Source organism: Elgaria multicarinata, chromosome 4, assembly GCF_023053635.1.
Source record: "Elgaria multicarinata webbii isolate HBS135686 ecotype San Diego chromosome 4, rElgMul1.1.pri, whole genome shotgun sequence".
In the NCBI taxonomy this organism is placed as follows: Eukaryota; Metazoa; Chordata; class Lepidosauria; order Squamata; family Anguidae; genus Elgaria; species Elgaria multicarinata.
Genome location: NC_086174.1, coordinates 103,538,822 through 103,559,068, shown reverse-complemented (window position 1 = coordinate 103,559,068; position 20,247 = coordinate 103,538,822). Strand labels below are relative to the sequence as shown.

At 42.1% G+C, this 20,247-nt stretch overlaps 1 protein-coding gene across 2 annotated transcripts in view; it reads right to left on the bottom strand.

Annotated features, from left to right (window-relative positions):
* Nucleotides 1-3,362: 3,362 nt before the first annotated feature.
* LOC134398459 (gamma-aminobutyric acid receptor subunit rho-2) overlaps nucleotides 3,363-20,247 on the bottom strand; it is a 36,004-nt gene continuing 19,119 nt past the window's right edge. For both annotated transcript variants that reach the window (XM_063125770.1, XM_063125771.1), the window contains exons 3-9: nucleotides 17,859-17,926; nucleotides 13,743-13,966; nucleotides 11,866-11,948; nucleotides 8,575-8,715; nucleotides 7,408-7,560; nucleotides 5,851-6,047; nucleotides 3,363-3,708 (exon numbers count right to left, since the gene is read on the bottom strand). In XM_063125770.1, the coding sequence (XP_062981840.1) occupies nucleotides 3,400-3,708; nucleotides 5,851-6,047; nucleotides 7,408-7,560; nucleotides 8,575-8,715; nucleotides 11,866-11,948; nucleotides 13,743-13,966; nucleotides 17,859-17,926 (1,175 nt within the window). In that variant the 3' untranslated portion in view covers nucleotides 3,363-3,399. The remainder of the gene's footprint in view (nucleotides 3,709-5,850; nucleotides 6,048-7,407; nucleotides 7,561-8,574; nucleotides 8,716-11,865; nucleotides 11,949-13,742; nucleotides 13,967-17,858; nucleotides 17,927-20,247) is intronic.

Below are 20,247 nucleotides of genomic sequence, written 5' to 3'. Positions count from 1 at the left end.
CTATATTATATTATGTACATGCGCATGTGCATATTATGCTGTTAGCTAAGGCTAAGCACTTCAGGAACAAAGTTCATTAAGTAGCATTTAAGTGGGAGAACTTGTCAATAGAACAGAATGTAGCATCTGAATAACTGTCTCCTGCCACTAGATAAATTACACTAGACAGTCTGTAAAAATAAATAGCAATCTGAAGCCAAGATATGTATGTACACAGCAGGAGACATTATCCTGTATGTACACCATTCTATTACAGTGAACTTGGAAAACATTTACCCTTGGTGCAAAGCCAATGACATTGCTTGAGAGGCATCAGGGTTGACTATGGCCCCATTATCTCTGCAATCCCCACATGACATGCATAGGAAGCCAGTTTCCTTGATGGTTCTCTTTATAATCAACATTGGATTACTAATTAGCTGCAGACTACTTAATTTGGTATATTCTTTATGAAGCAGTGTGTAGAATTGTGTGAGTTCGCCATTAAAACAAACAAACAACACCCTGCGTTTACAGAGGGCCTTGCCCCCAAGAAACTGAAACACATTACTAAACATTCTTTGGTCAAGCAACCTCATAACACTCCTGTGAGGTAGGCTAGTTCATCACCCCCATTTTACAGATGGGGAAACTGAGGCACAAAGAGGTTCAGTGATATGCCCAACGTAATACTTGAAGTTGTGGCAACACACAACCCTCTCTCCTGCCCTTGTAACTGAAAGAGGTTAATGAAAGTAGTTTTTTTTTTATGCCTGACAGGATAGAAATGAGCTTCTGTCTATAGACTGACATTCTTATGCAATCCTGCTTAAGTGCAAAAGGGTGCTCCGTGGGGATAAACATGACAAGCACACAAATGAGAGCACACAGCAGTCTTGCACAATTGAATAGCTGATTGGTATTGTTCACTCTGACTGTATCAATTGTCTGTAGAGAAGTAAGGAAATTAATTCCAGATTTCTCCCCTTTTCCCCTTAACAGATATTAAAAGCCAACTGTCTCTGTACTTGAGTATTCAAATATTACAAAATAAAATATGTATATAGCCGTAACTATGCCATGGTGTGTTTTTGCATTCATGTCCTACTTGTGGGATTTCCATGGGCAGCTGGTTGGCCGCTGTTTGAGCAGGATGCTGGACTACACGGAACAAAGAACCTACTCTTCTTAGGTTCTTTAAGTTAGTCAAATATTCCTTTCCTGCTGAAGGCCTAACTAAACACGAATGAGTCCTAAGAACTGCGTACAGCCTTTTTAAAATACAGAACTCCTGGGGTGGGGGTGGGGTGTCACTGTCAGTAGGAATGGAGAAGCAGCAGAAGGAAAGCTGCAACCTCGGCTAGCCTGTCATTTTGCTGCCCGAAGACAAGATGGTACCCGAATCTCATGTCAATGACTGGTGATCGGACAGCATCCTCCACCTGCCTCAAGGAAAGCACAGAATCCTCTACTGACCACTAGGGTGAGTTTCATATGCATTACATGCATATTAGTGGGGAAGAGGATTTGTGGCTTTTAAAGAATAATCTTTTCTTAAAAGCACTGAAATGTTCTCTGATGTAAGCACTGACACTATGAGATGCAGCAGGACCATTTTTTAACTTTTATTTTTAGAAACCGGGATCAATGGATACAGTGCAGCATCTATGTATATAGTGCATGTGTACACTATATGTACATAGTGGTGCATCAATGTATACATCAATGCATATAGCGGAGCTGTAAACACAAAACTTAAACAGCCATGTAAGGTACATATAATAGCGTGGCAGCTTTTTGTCAGTCCCAGATGACTGTGATCCAATTGCCTCGGTGAGCCAAAAATCACTTCTGATTTGATTAGCTTCAAACTACAGCAAAACACAGTCTCTGCTCAGAACTCTCCTTACCTATGTATTCCAATTTATATTCTGTATAATTTTAGAGACTGGTATATGGCACAGTCATGGCTACATCTTACTCCAGTGGGCTTGTTGGTGCCAGAGATCAATCCTGGACCAGCGAGTAGCATCAAATGGTCTCCCAGCACTTGCACTAATGATGTTTTTTTGTGGGATTAAGTCTGGACGCTTTACAGATCATTCACACACCCCTGGGTTTTTCCCTTCTCTGTCTTTCTATATGTCCTGCTACATAACCTCTAGGTGGCACTGTGGTATAGCGGAATTGCACAACTACACTAACATTTCATTCCTTCATTCCTCCAAATGCCAGACTTCCCCAATCAAAACATCCCCCCTCACAAAAAGGCTCTGGAGGAACCCACAAACTACTGTGGAATGTGGAATCATGAGCACACAATAAATACCTTGTGTATGTATTGTTTGAGGAATAGCATCAGGATAATACGTGTGTGTGTGTGATGTGCTGCTCAAGTGAGCCAGATGTTAAAATACCAGGATAAAAATACTTGCAAGGCCTGGCCCTTCATAGCATGTAAATTAGTAAACACAGAGACTTACATCACATTTCTTGGGACAGAATGCTTGTGAAGACCAATAGACGAGAAGTATTACCATATTTCTTTAATTCTAAGACACACTTTTTCCCCCATATAAACATCTCTAAAAACGGGGTGCGTCTTAGAATCGCAGGTGTGTCTTAGGTTTTTTTTTTCTGTTGGTGGTACTGAAATTAGTGTGCGTCTTACAATCGATGGTATCTTACAATCGAAGAAATACGGTATTATGCCATAATACTTCTGTTGTAGCAGGAAGAATAGGTGATATAAGAACTCAAAGGACTCTTCTAGTTGAGCACTTTCTTTAGAAATGTGTTTAATAGTTAAGCATTTAGAACTCTCACTAGGTTCACTAGAGTTTTATTGTGCTCCATTTGTTTTCATAGGTAAATTGTAAAATTGGTGCCCTTACAAAAAAAAATCATTAGAAGCCACTTTAACCAGGCAGATTAGCTTGGGTGATTTGTCCATGGTGACTGCTCCCTACAAAATACATTATGCGTGTCAAATAACCCTTTATAATAAAGATGTTCTGAATCATCCCCCATAAAATGCAACACCTTTCCCTTATTTCAATATACTACCATCTCAACGAATTTAAAAAACAGACTTCATCCTCCATTGCAAGTATTGATCTGGAACTCCTAGGGCCTACTGCCAGTGACCACTTGCAGAGATTCCTGTAACGGCTGATATCCAAACTCAACAGGTGTGTGTTTTCAAATATGAAAGATGAGACTATCATACATTAAGAAAGGGATGGGAAAAAGAAATTAACTGGCACAAGTGAATAGTCTCCAATAGAGCCTCTTGGAAATTATATCCAGTGCTTTCATGCTCCAAAGTGGCAACGGGAGAGATCTTTTTCTCTCTCAGATTCCAAACATATCAAAATGCACAACCGAGTCTTCTAAATATCTCTTGGATCAATCACTGCCTCAGCAGAAGACAGACCAGTATATTAAGTTAAAAAATATATAGGTGCCTGGAAATATCAATCTTGAATATTTGTCAATGGCATGAGTGTTTTGCATGATACGTAGACTAACGTGTCCCTTCAGCCTTCTTTTCCTTGATGACTGAGACTCATTATTCATAGCCAAATGAACCACCATCTTGTCTTGCTTATCCTCTTCAGTCACCATCTGGCCTCTTGGGTACCCTTCTAGGCTATTGGCATCCGACTCACTGTATATGCCATCCAGCATCATCGTTTTTGTGGAAGGTATCCCACATGTGCATGGGAACTGAGAAAATAGAACAATAAAAAAGATGAAACAGGAGACGTTAAGCAGAATATTTGTTAATGTTGCTACTGCAAATCATACTGTATTATTGGAGGCCTCTTTGGGTTGGATCCAGTATTGCACAGTGGGGAAGCCTGCAACCTGGATAAGCACATGGATGGAAGCAAGGGAGGCAATTTTCATTGATTCTCTCTCTCGTAGTCAACTTGCTCTGGCAGGAAAAATCCAGGTAAGTCCCTGACTTTTCCAGCAAGCAGCTTTGTAGGAAAGCCCCGCGGTGGCTGTGAGGTGACTGTTGCATCAGTTATAAAGACAGCACCCTGGTCATAGTTATCCATGTTGAAGTAACATCTATGCTTGACTACTATGATGCACTGTAACATGGGAGTGCCTGTGAAGACCTCTCAAAAACTTCAGTTGTTTCAGAATGCTGCAATGAGGCTGTTGACTAACATGGGTTATAAAGAACATATCTTGCCAGTGGTGAAGTGCAGCTGCACTGGCTCTCCATGAATTTCTAATCTGAGCACAAGTCAAGGTGTTGGGGCTGATCTATACAGCTTGGGACTGCCTACTTCTACATTAATTTGCACACATTGTCTGATGACGCTCTTTTCCAGATGCCTCACCTGCTGAGATCCAGCAGCAAATGACAATGAATGAGGCCTGTTCTGTGGTTACATTCCATCTACACTTCTGTATGTTTGTCTTTGTAAATGTCTTTTGGCATTAAATCAATACCTTTTCTTTAACCTAGGCTTTTAACTCAGTATGATAATTTAGTGGTTTATTTGTTGCTGTTTTACAGGAAGTACTTCTTCACCCAGCACATAGAATTCACTATCACAAGATGTAGTGATGGCTACCAAGTTGAACAGCTCAGGAATTCTATTATACCCATAGATAACTTTTGCCTACCACAGTTTCCTCGTTTGCTTTAACGGATGTGCAGCTTCGGTGGACCATTTAAATCACCATTTTACCTTCACAACAGAGGAAAAAGAAACACCTTTTCTTTTATACAGTAATCCTAGCTTATGTAAATGATTGTACAGCTCAGAACAGTGACTTTTCCAACAAAAATAACAGTACTGATAGTATCACTGAAACACTAGATTTGTAAAGCACCCTGAATATGAACTGCCTCTCCATGGCCATTTATTTGCCTTCCTTTCCTAACAGTGAATAATAATAATAATAATAATAATAATAATAATAATAATAATAATGATGATGATGATGAAAAATGACTCACCGTGAAAACACTACGGATCCAGCTTTAGTCATACAAGTGGACAAATACAACAACCACTCAGCCCCAGATGGAGATGCGGAGCCTCGTCTGCCCCAAACAAAGGGTCAACTCGGTCTGTTGGGCCCCAAGAGAACATGCATTGCCATTCACATGCAGATCCAGATCCGTTGGCTGTGTGAGTGGATCTCAGGTGGACGCATTTTATTTGTGCGAGGGATGCACGAGCTCCCCCTTTGGCACATTGCCCAGGAAGTGCAAATGAGATGCATAAGCCACTCTCGCATCTGTTCTTGCCACTTAATTAATTCATCCATTAATTAAGTTGATCTATTAGCTACCCTTCAGCATGAGGTCTTTCTCAGGGCGGTGTACATATTGAAACAGATGCAATGAAACCATAGAAACAAAAGCAAAGCCACAGAGCCACAGAAGCTACAACTTCTGTGTAATGCAAAAGACCAATCCAAGTGAATTTCATATCAAGAACTGACCATCTTCTACTATGATATTGGATGAAGCCAGTTTTTCAGTGCGCCTCCGACTGCTCAGGGCGTCATAATAATTCATCGGCAGTGACTAAAAGCAATGCAGCAAACACAGGGAAATGACATACTGAATTTCCCCCTTCTTACCCTCCCTATATTGTCTCTGCCAAAGTCCCAGGTTGCAGACTTCCCCAGTTCTGATCTTAGTTTCCTTCCCTCTGTTGTTCCTACTATCATCAACTCCTGTTTTGGGGGTGTCAGGGCTTCGGTGTCAGCTTGAGCGCTCTAGACAAAAAGTGTTCACACACACAGACACACCAGCGTCAGAGGGGATTTTTTTTCTCATACACATTCGCAAACCTCTAATGTATCCACATTGGGCATACAGGAAGCGCCTCTCACCTTGTCTCGCAGCTTCTGCCGCTTCCGCTCTTGCACTGTGGTCAGGTAGTTCACAGCTGCATACTCTATGACCGAGAGGAAGACGAACACAAAACTGACCCAGAGGTAAATGTCCACAGCTTTGATGTAGGAAACCCGAGGCATGGAGGCGTTGACGCCCGTGATGATGGTAGACATAGTCAGCACCGTCGTGATCCCTGAAAAAGCCCCAGGCAAAATTTTACTTCAAGTGTCCACACAGATCAGGCAAGGGGGTTAACTTGAACCAGGCCAAATAGCCCACAGAAACGTGTTTTCAAAGCCACAGCTCAGAGAGAGAGAGAGATGCAAAGCGATAATAAAGAAGAGAATTCCCTTGAGCATGTGCAGAGTGCTTCTTGTCACCACTAAGTAGCCACAACCAGATACCAGACATACTGAATTCACATTAAAAGCATCATCACAGGGTGGGGGGGGGATCACATTTCCTTACCATCGTTTCTCCACTTGCACTTTTGTCCTTCATTGCTTCCTCTTTCTCAGAGAGAAGGAAAAGGAAGTAAACAACGTGCACATGGCCCATTCGGTGGCCCATTTTGATCACGCTGCTTCTGCACACAGCAGGAGATAGCAGCAAGTTCCATCTCAAAAATAATTCAGATTTACCAGGATCTTTTGTTGTTGTTCAAAGAAGGCTAAAAGGGGCAAGAAGTGTGCGGGACGCAGATGACATGAATAGGATCCATGAAAATCAGTGAGTGCCCAGTAATAAGTATACAATAAAACATTTGTCTGATGATGCCTCAGAACTTATTGCTACCCGCCTGGTAGTAGAGGAAGCCAGCAGATCTGGAATCAAACAGAACCGAGCTGAACACTAATTTCCAAACTGGGCATCTCAGTGCAGACTGCTGAGGGGGCTCTGCTGACTTGTCCTGTTCCAGAAACAAACATTTCCACTTGTTGACACAGTTGCTTTAGGAAGTGCTAAATTTCTGCAGCACTCGCAATGCGTTTCGCTGGCAGAACTGAAAGAGAGGGAGGGCAGCAGCAGCATAATTTCAAATTTATTTATTTATTTATTGCATTTATATCCCGCCTTTTTTCCTCCAAGGAACCCAAGGCGGCTTACATAATGCTCCTCCTCCCCATTTTATCCTCACAAGAACAACAACCCTGTGAGGTAGGCTGGGCTGAGAGTCTGTGACTGGCCCAAAGTCACCCAGTGAGCTTCCAAGGCCGAGTGGAGACTAGAACCCGGATCTCCCGACTCCCAGTCCAACACTTTAGCCGTTACACCACGCCAGCTCTTATTATATGCCTTGCCACTTCCCATGTCAGTTTTCCCAATACAGTAGCTACGCATGGAAATCAAAGTGACTGTGTTATTATTATTTATTATTAATATTTATTTATAAAGCGCCGTCAATTTTCATGGCACTGTACAGAATCTGCACAGGAAAATCTGCCATATGGCTTACAATCTATGATTATTCATGAGAACGTGTCTCATCTATGTTTGTGTGTGTGTGAAAACGTTGTCCTTTCCTTGCAAATATTCAGAGAACAATCACTCACCTAATGAAACTCTCGCAGGCACGGCTCTGCGGTCTATCCAGAATGAGACCCAGGACAGCATGACCATCAGTGTGGCAGGGAAGTACGTTTGGAGCAAGAAGAAGAAGATATGGCGGCGTAAAGTGAAGTTGATGTAGAGGCGATTGTACCAGCCTGTTGGGGGGAAATGGTTTCAATAACGGCAGCTCTTAAAATGTGAGGGAAGCCTCTCTATGGAGGTATGAACAATAATTCAGTGAGATGTACATAATACCATGGTAAACTGGGTGGAAAGAGTTCGGGAAAGAAGAGAGTGGTATCGGAAGAAAGAAATGCACAAAGGAGGGAAAGGAGGGAAATACTGATATTAAGTATCATTATTCTATAGGGTGTGATGAAATGTCAATAATGCATTTGCCCTTGTCACAAGCTCTTGTCGCAAGCTCACATTTGTCTCAGTTTACAAATGTGAAGTAAAGTTGATAGTGATTTTTCAAGGCACACATAGTGATCTATTGTCACTAGGAAATCCCCCATATATAATAATACTTTCATTTATTAATAGCAAGTTGTGATATTGGTTTTCTAACATATACACACACATCCAGTGTGATTGAGGATTATTTTTTTCAAAGAAAAAAATAGGAGATCACATTACATTTTTTAAATCAGTGCCACTGACCTACGTGTTCCCATTTCTGTATTGAAACCTAATTTTAAAATGGACATGCAGCATTCATACATGTACACAAATAGCATGAGGGAGTGTCAAAGTCGCTAATTAGAGCCAAAATAGATGGGGTCATGGAGAACCCTGAATGTTCTGTGTGATAATTTCTTTATATCCACAAAGAAACCCATATGAAGAGAGAACAGACAGCCTATGTGATAGAGTGGTTAAGGTAATGAACTAGGATTGTGAATACTCAGGTTCAAATTTCCTTTCAGCCATGTCACTGGTAGCCTAACCTACCCTCACAGGATTGTTATGAGAATAAAATGGGGTAGGGGAAAACCTATGGACACTCCTGAGCAGTTGGGGATAAGGAAAGGTGGGGTTAAAAATGTAATTAAATAAATAATGAAGGATACAAAAAGGTTTATTGAAAGTATATTGGAATTTCACTCAGCAAGTTTGTTATAAAAGTTACCAGGATTCAAAACAAAATTAGAAAGAAAACCTGATACCAGTGCTACTATAGAAAGCAAGTCTGGAGGTTGTATGAAATTTTTGTATCAAGAATTGAGACAAGGAAATCTTCTCGTCTGTTTTCAGAGATTCGTTCCCATTTTTCCAGTACAGCATCAGATCTTCATCAGTGTAAGCATCTGCAGGGAGTGGGGAGTAGAGATGGAAGTAGGAAAATATGTTACTTCATAGAGCAACAGCAAAATAATGAAATAAGCAGAAGAATCAATGGCCTAATGTGAGAGGGTGGGAAAAGTCTCTTCTTTATTAGACATGGATACAGTCTAGAACAGATACTAACGTCACATAACTAAATACGAGTTCTGAAAAGAAAAGAAAAGACAAGACAAGACAAGACAAGACAGTGGGCCAATTTGCAAGATCAAAAAACAACAGTGCGTACCAGGAAAGATTTACATAATCATTGCCAGCCGCTGCTTATTGTTTTGTCCAAACCCATGCAGCCTGGCTTGTTGGAGGATTAAACAACCCTCAAATAACCATACAACAGCCCTTGAGGTTATCTGAGGGGTTTTTAATCCTCCAACAAGCCATGCCACCAGGCTGAAGTGACACAATAAGCTGTGGCCAGGGAGTGATTATGCAAATTGCACTCAGCACGCAACGCAGTTCGGAACAAGCCACTGTTATTTACTGACTCAGTTCCACTGTGGCTTGTTTTGATCATGTGGACCAGATCAATATCAGGTAGGGAAGGAAAAACTATCTTGACACAAAATCTTTCATGGGGGTTTCTCTCTATTGGCAAATGTAGACTGTTTATATAGCAGTCTTATGCATGTTTACTCTGAAGTAAGTACCAGTGAGTTCACTGGGACAAACTCCCAAGTAAGTGTGCATATGACTACAGACTAACTGGGCATTCAGATGATCACGGGTGCAAATAAATCATTGTGCATGACCACGTTTTGCAAAATTACCTGTGTTGCAACTCAGGTTGCCATATTGTCTGATCCCAGCACACAGCATGGCGGGAGTCACTTCTCACCCACGCCACAACCCCTATGCAAGTCATGGCTTGTAGGGTGGGTAAGAAGCCACTCCCACTGTACTGCATGCCAGGTTCGGACAACATGACAACCCATGCTGCATTGTGGGTAATCATGCAAATCACCATTGGTCAAATCACACAGGGAAATCACACAGGGCAGAGGGAGAAGCCACAATGATTCTTTTACCCCCATGATTGTCTGAACCAGTCAATCAGTGCAACCCTGTGCCCATTTATTCAGAAGTAAACCCATTCTATTCAATGGGTCTTACTCCTAAGCAACCATGCACAGGATTGCAAGAATATTGCCCCTTTCCTCTCACTGAGGGACACTGTCTACAATAGAAATACAAGAAGTTGCAGGGGTGTCTTAGAATTACCAGCACTATCACAAAATGGCCATTCCCAGGATTCGCTGGAGAAAGCCACAACAACCACAATATAATTTGCAGTGTACATATATCCAAAATTATTGGAACATGGCATGGCCACACAGTAATATCAAATAGATCTTGTCCTTCAGCAACATGAGATACACACTTATTGTAGATGTGATCCACTGAGGTTCAGGTTCATATAAAACATTTGCTCAGCAAACTGTAAGACGCATTGGTTTGGCCCATTCAGTACAATCTTTTTTTTATTTGGAAAAATGCAGTAGGCTTTAATCTTGTTGCAAAGATGCAAGCTATGTCTCTATTGATGAGTTCTGCTCTCAAAAAGTCTACCCAAATGCATTTGGGAAGAGAGTCAGTGAACAGATGGAGTAGATTTTGTCACTGGCAAGATCCTATATATAACACTCGGACCACACATGGGCTGGTCTTCTCAGAGGATTTATGGATCACAAAGCAAACATGAGATTCTCCCAGAGTCAACAATGTGCAGCAAAAATGTTCCTCCCACATACCCCCTCCTCCTAGGCCCTAATCCTGTTTTACATTTCTCCTCCTCCTCGTCCTCAGTGCTGAGAAGCCCTAATCAGAGGACAGAAGGGAAACAGAACCAACAGTGCACTTGGGCCTTAGCTAGACCTAAGGTTTATCCCAGGATTGTCCCGGGGTCATCCCTATTCATGTAAATGACACACAGGATATCCCAGAAGCAGGCAGGGACGATCCCGGGATAAACCTTAGGTCTAGCTAAGGCCTTGTTCTTTCATACATCCCTTTGTCCATAGGTCTCCCACTATAAGGCTGTGGAGTAGTGCAGCCTTGTATTCTGTAGATGGTAGTCATGGAGAAATCTATGTCTTTGGTTATGATCAATCTAACCTCTGGATGCATGATGATGCTCTGGTAGCATGAAATGCTCCTAGAGGCCAAAAATAATAATAAAAAATGGAATAGACTTGCAGGCACATCTGGGCCCCATCTACACGGAGACACTTTCCAATGTAACTCAGTTTAACACTGTGTTTTATCCATTCATATTTGCTCCTCCGCAGCACATGCAACCAATTAAAGTGGCTTATACATGGGGGGACCGCTTTCAGATGGCAGACTGCATGAGAAACTGCATTAGTTCGCGCATATGTGGGTGGAGTCTTGCAGCATCAACCAATCCTCATCTCCTGGGTAATGTGTAGCTGAAGAAAATGTGATCTGGTGTCATTATATTTGTGTTTCTCTGCTGCTTGCAGGTGGATGAAAATGAAATGGAATAAGGGATACGAAAATGTAATGACCTCATATCATGCATCTTTCAATTGCATATTTATGGATGAGACAAAGGAGGAAAAATGAGACAGCAGTGCCTTTGTTTCTTCCCCCAATGTGTAGTTTGGACCTCAGTTACAAGTACTGTGGGGTCTTGTATTCCTACAGTTACAATGGCATAGAACAGGGTGGACAGAAAGTAGATTCCAGATGTTTGGGACTTCCTAACTATTGGCCATACTGGCAGAGGCACCTTGGAGCTGAAGTCCAACACATCTGGAGATCTACATTTCACCCAAGCTTCTGTATCCAATTATCTGATACTTTGTACTCTGTGCTAGATGAAGTTCTAAATGATTACAGTGATTGATTTATTGTATATGACCGCCTTCCCAAACTCGGGGCCTTCCAGATATGATGGACTACAACTCTCATAATCCCCCAGTCAGCTATGAGAGTTGTAGTCCAACACATTTGGAGAGTGCCAGGTAGGGAAGGCTGATGCCATGGATCATACAGCCTCTTTCGCACATATATTTCCTATCAATTTCAGCGAATTCATTAGTAACTGTGTAGACATCTTGGAAAGTACTACAGACAGAAATACGAATGCCACATACAGCTTTCAAGCTCCAGAGTACAAGTCTGTGAATCTAGCGGAAAACGGCTGAAGTCCATGTTGCACATTGCTGTCACCGTGATCCTAGACATTCCAAAAAGAAAAATCAGTTTCACATTGGGGTGGGGGGATGTGATTGATTCACAGAAACAGGGAAAATATAGGGAGACACATCATATTTGGGTGGGTTGCAATTTGAATTGATTGAATTGGTAGATTGGTAAACTAATATTTTAATTGCAAGTTAAGATGTGCCCTCTCCCCACCCAATTAATTAGTGGGGCTGAGATGAAAGGTACATACTATGGAGGCCACATCTCATAGCATATCCCTCAGCTACTGAGGACACAATCTTATGCGTGTTTAGACAGGAAAAAAAGAACTACAACTCCCAGCATGCCCCAGCCAGCCACAAGTAAGCCTGGCTTCCTTCCAGCTTCATAAGTTCAATGACAGATGAGCATCTCAGCAAACTGAATGCTGGCTCAGCCATCACTCTTATCCTCCCCACAACACATCAATCTTTCAGGAAGGCAGACTGTATTATTTTTAAGTGCTGCAGGAATATTCATGTGTTTGTCCATTCATTTTATTAATACAAAAGAGAACTTTAAAAAAATGCTAAACTTCTCCTGGAATTGGGGTGGGGGGTATGAAGAGGTGTATTGGTACTGTGTTCAGCCAGCTTCTGCTTCAAATTTAAGCAACTGTGTATTTTCAGAGCTCAGCCAGATACATTTGAATCAAACATAGTTAGGGTGCTTCCACATTGGTCTAATTATTCTCTTTATGTTACATCTATCTTCCCTCTTAGCTGAAATTATCTTCTACAACACGAATGAGATTTGAAGTTTTTCATTTAAAAAAAAACATTTTAACCCAGATGTGTTACTGTAAGGTTTTCTACAAGAAACTTTTATTGTTCATTCATAATGCAATTCTGCAGTTTCACTTCTGTTTTTAACTCTTTCCCAGGTTTTTTTTTAGAGTGGGGGAAATGAGGTATTATTTCTAAAAGCAAAAGAAAAGGTAGTTTCCTATATATATACTTGAGCTATTCTGCTATAACACAGTGCCACCTAGAGATTATGCAGAGGAAAAGCAGGACAGGAAACACTCTTTATGTAGAGCTTGGATCTGAATTCTACAATAAAACTGAAAATAGATACAGTGATTAACAGCCTCATTTAGAAAAGCTCTGTAATGTGAAATACTCTTATATTCCAGATATCCTGAATTAAAAAGAAAAGAGAAAATATGGTGTAGGAACATGGAGACAGACAAGTTACTCATTATTAATGATGTTATATGGGATATTCAGTACATGTACAAGACACTTCTAACACCAAAATGTAGAACTAGATGTACTACATGGGGGAAGCACCAGTTTTCCACTAGGAAAAAAATATTGCACTTTAAGCTTTTCTACACGAGGCATTTAAAGTGTGCTCACTATTCCCTACTCACGGTTGTTTATGGTTTCTTTAGATGACACTGTAACCCTTCAGTTTTGTATATGTGTCTAACCAGCACTTTCAGGTTGTTGTTTTTAGAGCAGTGACCATGTAGCATTTAATTGTTAAAACGAAAGAAAGTGTGATTTACTTTTGTGAATTTGTGCTATTCTGCTATATCACAGTGCCACCTAGAGGTTATGTAACAGAAAAGCAGGAAAGGATGAAACTGAAAGTAGATACAGCCAATTAACAGCCTCATGTAGAGTGCTCAGAAAACATGATATCAGAAGCAACTTTGAGGTAAGTCCTTGAAGCATGCACATAGGATGAGTAGCAACAGCACAAACAAACAAACACTCAACCCTGATCATGTAGAACTAGCAACTCGAACAGTGCTGGGCAAAGAATACACTGCATTCACCTCATACTGTAGAGCACATGGCCATCTGGGAACACCCGCAACATGATGTTGTCAGTGGTCGTGTCATGAATGAAGGATCTTTTGGAGTGGACAAAGAAGACATCTGGCACCCAGATCTTCTTCACCAGCCTCCCATCAAAAGTCATACTCTTGTTAGTATGACTGGGAAAGGAAAGGCGCTCATCCTTCCAGTAATGTCTCAAATACAGGGTCATCGTAAAATCCTGCATTAGGAGAGAGAGAGAGGGAGGGAGGGAGGGAGGGAGAGAAATGTCTTGTAATTAAATGCGCCATATCTGTGAAAAAATGAGTAGAATAAGAGGTAAGGTAGATGAGCTGAAACCCCAAGTGATGCTGCTGAGGGCAAAACACTAGATGTGACATTGGGAGATCTGTAACTGGATCTCGTGTGGGTGAGTGGGTTAAGGTAAAAGTAGCCACAGAGCAAGGGAGGGGAGCAGATTGAGGCTGTGGTGATTTAACTCTTACCCTCTGTGCTATTTCAGTGATTTAAATCTACCCTTGCAACACTGCGACAGAGGAAAAAAATATTGCTTCTGCTGCTGCCTTGTCCCTCAGCTGGGGAAACAAAGCTGGGAAAACAATGTTCCTGAGACGGGTGGAGGTTGCACTATTTTCACTGCAGGTACCTGCCTGGGGGCTGTCTATAAGGCATTGGGTTGCAGCTGCGATGAGGTCTAACCCTGCGCTTTCTCTGCTGCGGGACAGTGGCGGCTAATCCTGACATCAGAGCAGAAGTGAGGATCTTCTGACACTGGGCCTGCCTCCTATCCTTGGCCCGGGCAGATGGCGACCAATCAGGGATCGCCATCCACCCAGCCATGCCTCCGCCATGATTCCAGTGAAAGGATAGACGGCAGATATGCCATAATTGCCTCACTCCAAAGAAAAGAGTCGTGACAAATCCCCAGCTTTTTTTCTTCGAAGTCTCGAGGGAAACATCTGCAATGGCTTCGAGGTGGCTGCTGCATCATATAATCAGTGCAGTGCCACAGTGCAGCCACCCTGGGGCTTTCAACGCATATAGGCAGAGTCCCACTAGTGGGACATTTAGATTCCCTGCTGGAGAAAGCAGTAGCAACCAAAGAGCTGAGAAGTGGGGCAGGCAAGAAAGACATTTCTGAAATCCCAGAGACACATGTTAATATTAAAACATTCAGATTCTGACCAGGACTAAGCCTTGTTAGCTTAAACCACAGGTGGACAGAAGGTGGATCTCCATGTGTTTTGAACTCCTGGAGACTGGAGTACAAAGCCCCTGTCAGACTGGCAAATAGTCAGGAATTCTGGGAGTTGATGTCCAAAATATTCTAAAGATCTATTTTCCGCTCAGCACTGGCTTAAATAATATAACAGCATCATGTGACCTCAAAACATCCTTTGAGCCACTCTCTCTATTGCTATCTATAATAAGTTTGTGGGAAGTTAATGAATATATTTTACACCAACAAGCAACCATAAGAAAGCCAAAACCAAAATTAACTATGTTCCAGTGACCTGATGCACCAGAGATGACATTAGTTCCCCTACCCACTATTCAAATACTTCCTTATCTTACAAAGTGCAAGTCCTATTACTTTTTACTAATAGCTTCTATGGTGTTGGACTGTTCCCCACCCCCCACAAATTAGTGAGTGTCAGTAGTTGACAGTACAATCCCACGTGTGTCTACTCAGAAGTAAGTCCCATTAAATGCAATATGGCTTATACGTAGTAAGTGAGCATATGATTGTAGCCTTAGACCCTAACTCAGGAGTGGGCATCTTGTGGTCCTCCAGATGTTTTGGCCTACAGCTCCCACCATGCCTCATCATAGACTATTCTGGCTAGGGCTGATGGCAATTGTAGGCCAAAATGACTGGAGGGCCACATTTTGTCAGCCCCTGCTCTAACTGGAGAAAATTCATTGATTGTATGTAACAAACAAACAATTAAGGAAGAGATTCAGTGATTTTGTGTATATATTTAAAACATTTTTATACCAACCTTCAATTTTAAAACTCCAAGGTGGCGTACAATAGGTCAGTCTTTTCCAACCTAATGCCCTACAGATCTTTTGGACTACAGCTCCCATCAGTCCCAGCATGCATGCCCAATGTTCGGGGATTATTGAAATTATACACCAAAACTTTTGGAGGCACCAGGTTGGGAAAGGTTGCACTAGGTCATAAAACAGTAGAATTACCATAATTAAAAAGTCCAGTGACAATAGTAAAGGGAAGAAATAAAAATTAATTGCATCAGAACAAAACGTGAGAAACTGTAGAAGGTCTTTGCATGGTACCTCAAAGACAGTAGTACGGCCACTAGGCGAGTCTCCCCCTGGGAAGGCCCTCGCCACCCATGCCACCCATGCCACCTCATCTGAGATGCTACTCAAATAGTGGTGCCATCAGATTGCTATCCCCTCCCCACTTCCACAGGTCATGAGCAGTTCTTGGAGCAAAAGGAAGCCTTCTGGAGGCTTCTTTGGGCATGTCTAGACCATGCCTTATCCCGGGGATTGCTCCGGGATCATCCGTGTGTGTCTACATGACGCACAGGGGATCCTGGGGGCAGGGAGGGAAGATCCCTCCATTTCCCTGGGATAACCGGGACGGCTTTTAGCCCGATTTTTCCCGCAGTCTCAGGATTGTCCCGAGACCGCAGGAGGTGTGGACAGCCATCCCAGTTTCGTTCAGGCTCCTCGTGAGTAAACGCAAGGAGCCGGGCACAGGGCACAGAGCTCTTCAGGTGCTCCATGTTCATCGGGGTGGGAGGGGAGGAGTGGGATCTTTTTTTAAAAAAAAACCCTGACCTTTCCGTTGTAGCTCTCATCTTCAATTTTTAAAAAATGGCGGGGTGACGTCCTCCTTCCTCCCTGGACGTCGCGTGCTGGGTGTGGACAAAGGGGAGGATCTCGTGATCAGCATATCGTGAGATTCTTCCCCCTTCCCTCCCCAGTGTAGACATGCCCTTTGATTTATTCACAAATATACAATTAGAACGTAAGTGGCAGCAAGTAGCAGATCCACCTTGCACTAGATCTCCAGGGAAAGACACCCCTGCATCCCAAGATGCTTTCAATTTTGACTTCACAACTTTCTCTTTACTTCTGCCCCGTTTTCTCAGACTGCTATCTCTTCTCTCTCACACACTCCTTTAGCTGTGATGGGGAGGGAAAGATATGTCCCCTTCCTGAAGCTCTAGCAGCTTTCAAGATTCATTACAATCTCTATCAAGAAGACATTGTCTAACAATTAGCTCCCATAGAGACATCCCTTGCCCATCCTGGAGCTTTCAGAAATATTGACAATCTTTGTCAAATGAGACTTTATTAAAGTTGCGCACTTCCAGAAAGTGGGCTCCTAGTGCCACAAATCAGAAGCAATTGGGCAGCAATGCCATCCTTATTTCCTTAACTGGTTTTCAGTTAAAATCAAGCAAGGAAAATGCTGGAAGATGCAGTGGGAAAACACGGGATAGTTACAAGTGGGGGACATCTTTATTGCCCCACCCCATAAAATTCTGTGAATGATGAGGCAGTGCAATGGTGCTATAATAGCCTCCTAAAGCCTTTCCATATAAGGCTTTTATGGTGTGCTTGTGATTACTAGGTGCTTTCTCACAGTTGGTTGAGGGTCCTTTACTTGACCTCATCATCCTCCAGAGCCTCTCCCATGCTTTACAACCATTATCATGTTTTGTTTTGTTTTAAAGATCCAGGAAAGTACAAGTATTTTTCTGAATGGCATTATATCTATAGCGTGTAATTGCATAATTCCACTATACCACAGCACCATCTAGTGGCTGTATCATGAAAAATACAGAAACGCAGAAAAAGAAACCACCCAGGGGAAAATCACATGTAAAGGAGCTGAGCTTAATCTTGCAAAGAATCCATAATCAGAAGACCCGGTAAAGGTGTACGATAAAAATCTCATGTAGAAATGGCCCTTTATTTTAAGGCAAAACTATACTGATAATTCTACCCACGCTAGTCTCATAACAATATATTAGTGGTGCGAAATAAGTAAAGGTTACCTGTAGAACCCCTTGCCTTAATCTGGATCCAAAATATGAGTCAGTAGTAAAGCTTAAATGAAAGTTACATACCATGTCGACCTCAGAAATGCTGTCCAGGCTTTCAACCTGCACATCTACCCCAACAGGAATAGCAGGGCCTGAGGGAGAATAAAATTAAAATATTAAAGGGTCCTTTATAAAGCCCTTGGTTTTAGTTAACTGCAGGAAAGAATGTTGATATTATTTCTGCGTTGGTACATCTAGTTGCCACTTGACCTGTCGTCCATGTTACATCCTAACAAAACAGATGCAAATGTTGAAGTACATCAGAAAGATGTTTAAAGATTATAATACTAGTATTATACGGAATAGTATTTTATTATCATCATACTGCTTTTTATAGAATATATATCTCAAACAGCTAGTATATTTTTCAAGCATCACCCTCAAACTCTGCCTGGTGCTTTTAGAGGCTGTCTTGGCTGCAGACCATACTGTTGAATTAAGCATCTGGTGATGAGTCACAGAAAGATGTCAAGAGATTTTTGATCTCGCTAATCCTTACGGTCATTAGGAAGCTGCTAGATTTTTAATCCTGTCTCTGCCTCCAGCTAAACTATACAGCTATAGAAGGGGAGGGGGTTTGCTCCAGATGGTTAGTCACATTCCTCGCCAACTAACACTATAGACTCTGGGAATCCGGGCAAGGAGTGGGCAAGAAAAGTGGGGATTTTGATGCCCGCAGGCCAAAATAACAAATGCGCCCACAGCCCCCCACTCCAATGACAAAAGTGTTCATGGGTCCAAAAAGGTCGACCACCCTTGCTATAGAGGAGTAAACAGAATGAAACCCCAAAGTACAAGAAATAAAGGCTGGGAAAGGGAAGAGAAGTTAACAGCCCTGGAAGTATCTGTCAGGGATTTTAGGGCACTGGGCATGGAAAATGAACACCAGCTGGACATCTCCCCATCTCCCATCCATTTCAAGGATATCTGAGTGAGAGATGTTCTCATTGCTAACTTCTCTTCCCATCTCCATCTATTCAGTCTTTCGTGTGCTTTTTTATAAGGAGATTTTCTTTAGGAATTTGTCTCATCTTAGTTATGTTGAGCCTTGGGGCTGATTTAAAGCTTCATCCCACTACCTGCTTCCCTCGGATTATCCCCGTAGCACTAAGCTTTCATGTTTGTTGTTGTTTTTGCTACCAGGCGACAGCGATCCTTTGCATACCAGGAAGTGAGTTTAAGGGGGGAAATGTAAAAAAAATCATTAAAAATCAATGGATGACCCAATTCAATTCAAATTTAGTATGCTTAAAGCTCTCGCTAATATCTATTACTGTGCCAATTTTGGTGTCTTTATCTTTAAAGCTTACACAGATGTAAGCATTTTTTTAAAAAATCCTGCTCCTGTGCCCCAGCGGCACCTCGGAAGATACGCTCAAAATGTAGGGGCTAAATATGGCGAATCTTTTTGCTTTTTTGCACAATTAAGGCAGGATGCATGGGAGTACTTCACAATAAAAGCAGATTATAAGGTGGAAAACTTCTGAGTCCTTTGCATGCAATTCACAGTGATTGCACAGTATAACGCTGGTGTGATAGAGCTCTTAGACTTGTGTTTCTAATCCTCTGAGTTAAACACAATAAAATGTCGAAAGGGACAATTACAGTACAGAGACAACCCCAGGGCTAGAGCACACGTTAAGCAAACACTGCACAACTGTAGCTGTCAAGCAAGCCTTAAGGGCTAACACAGTCCTTGGTCAACACTTCATAAATGAAAGCAGTGGAGAATAGAAAGCATTTTAAAAATATTTAACTCATACACAAAATCTCTACATTAACAATGGATTAAGGAGTTGCCTGGGGTATGGATGTACCAGGTCAGGAAAGGGTACTTCACAAAATGAAAGGGGTTGACAATTTGTAAGAGCGATTTGAAGGCTGCTCTTCTCTTTGTCACTGCTGAAGTCAAAATACATTCAACTCAGTGGCATAGAGCAGGGATGCAGAAAGAGCAGCCCACAAGCCGCATGTGGCCTGCCAAACCATAAATAAGTGAGGTATAAGCAGTGTCACCACCGCAGCAAATACAGACCCAACCCTGCATTTGCTGCTTATGCCGTATTTATTATTATTAAATGCATATCCCATCTTTTTTCCTCTTACAAGGTACCCAAGGTGGCTTACATCCTCCTCCACTCCCCGTTTTATCCTCACACCCTGTGAGGTAGGCAGGCTGAGAGCCAGTGACCAACTCAAACTCATCATCATGACTGAGTGGAGACTAGAACCCAGCTCTCCGGAGTCCCAGTCTAACCACTACACCACACAGCCTTATCTCCAATCTCTCATCAGCCAGGGATTCCCTTCCCTCTCATAAAATATCGGAGATAAGCAGTGATAGCGTCAGAGGTGCTGGGACACGGAGGAAGTTGCTATAAAGCATCTAGTTTGATAGAAACCGACACATGAC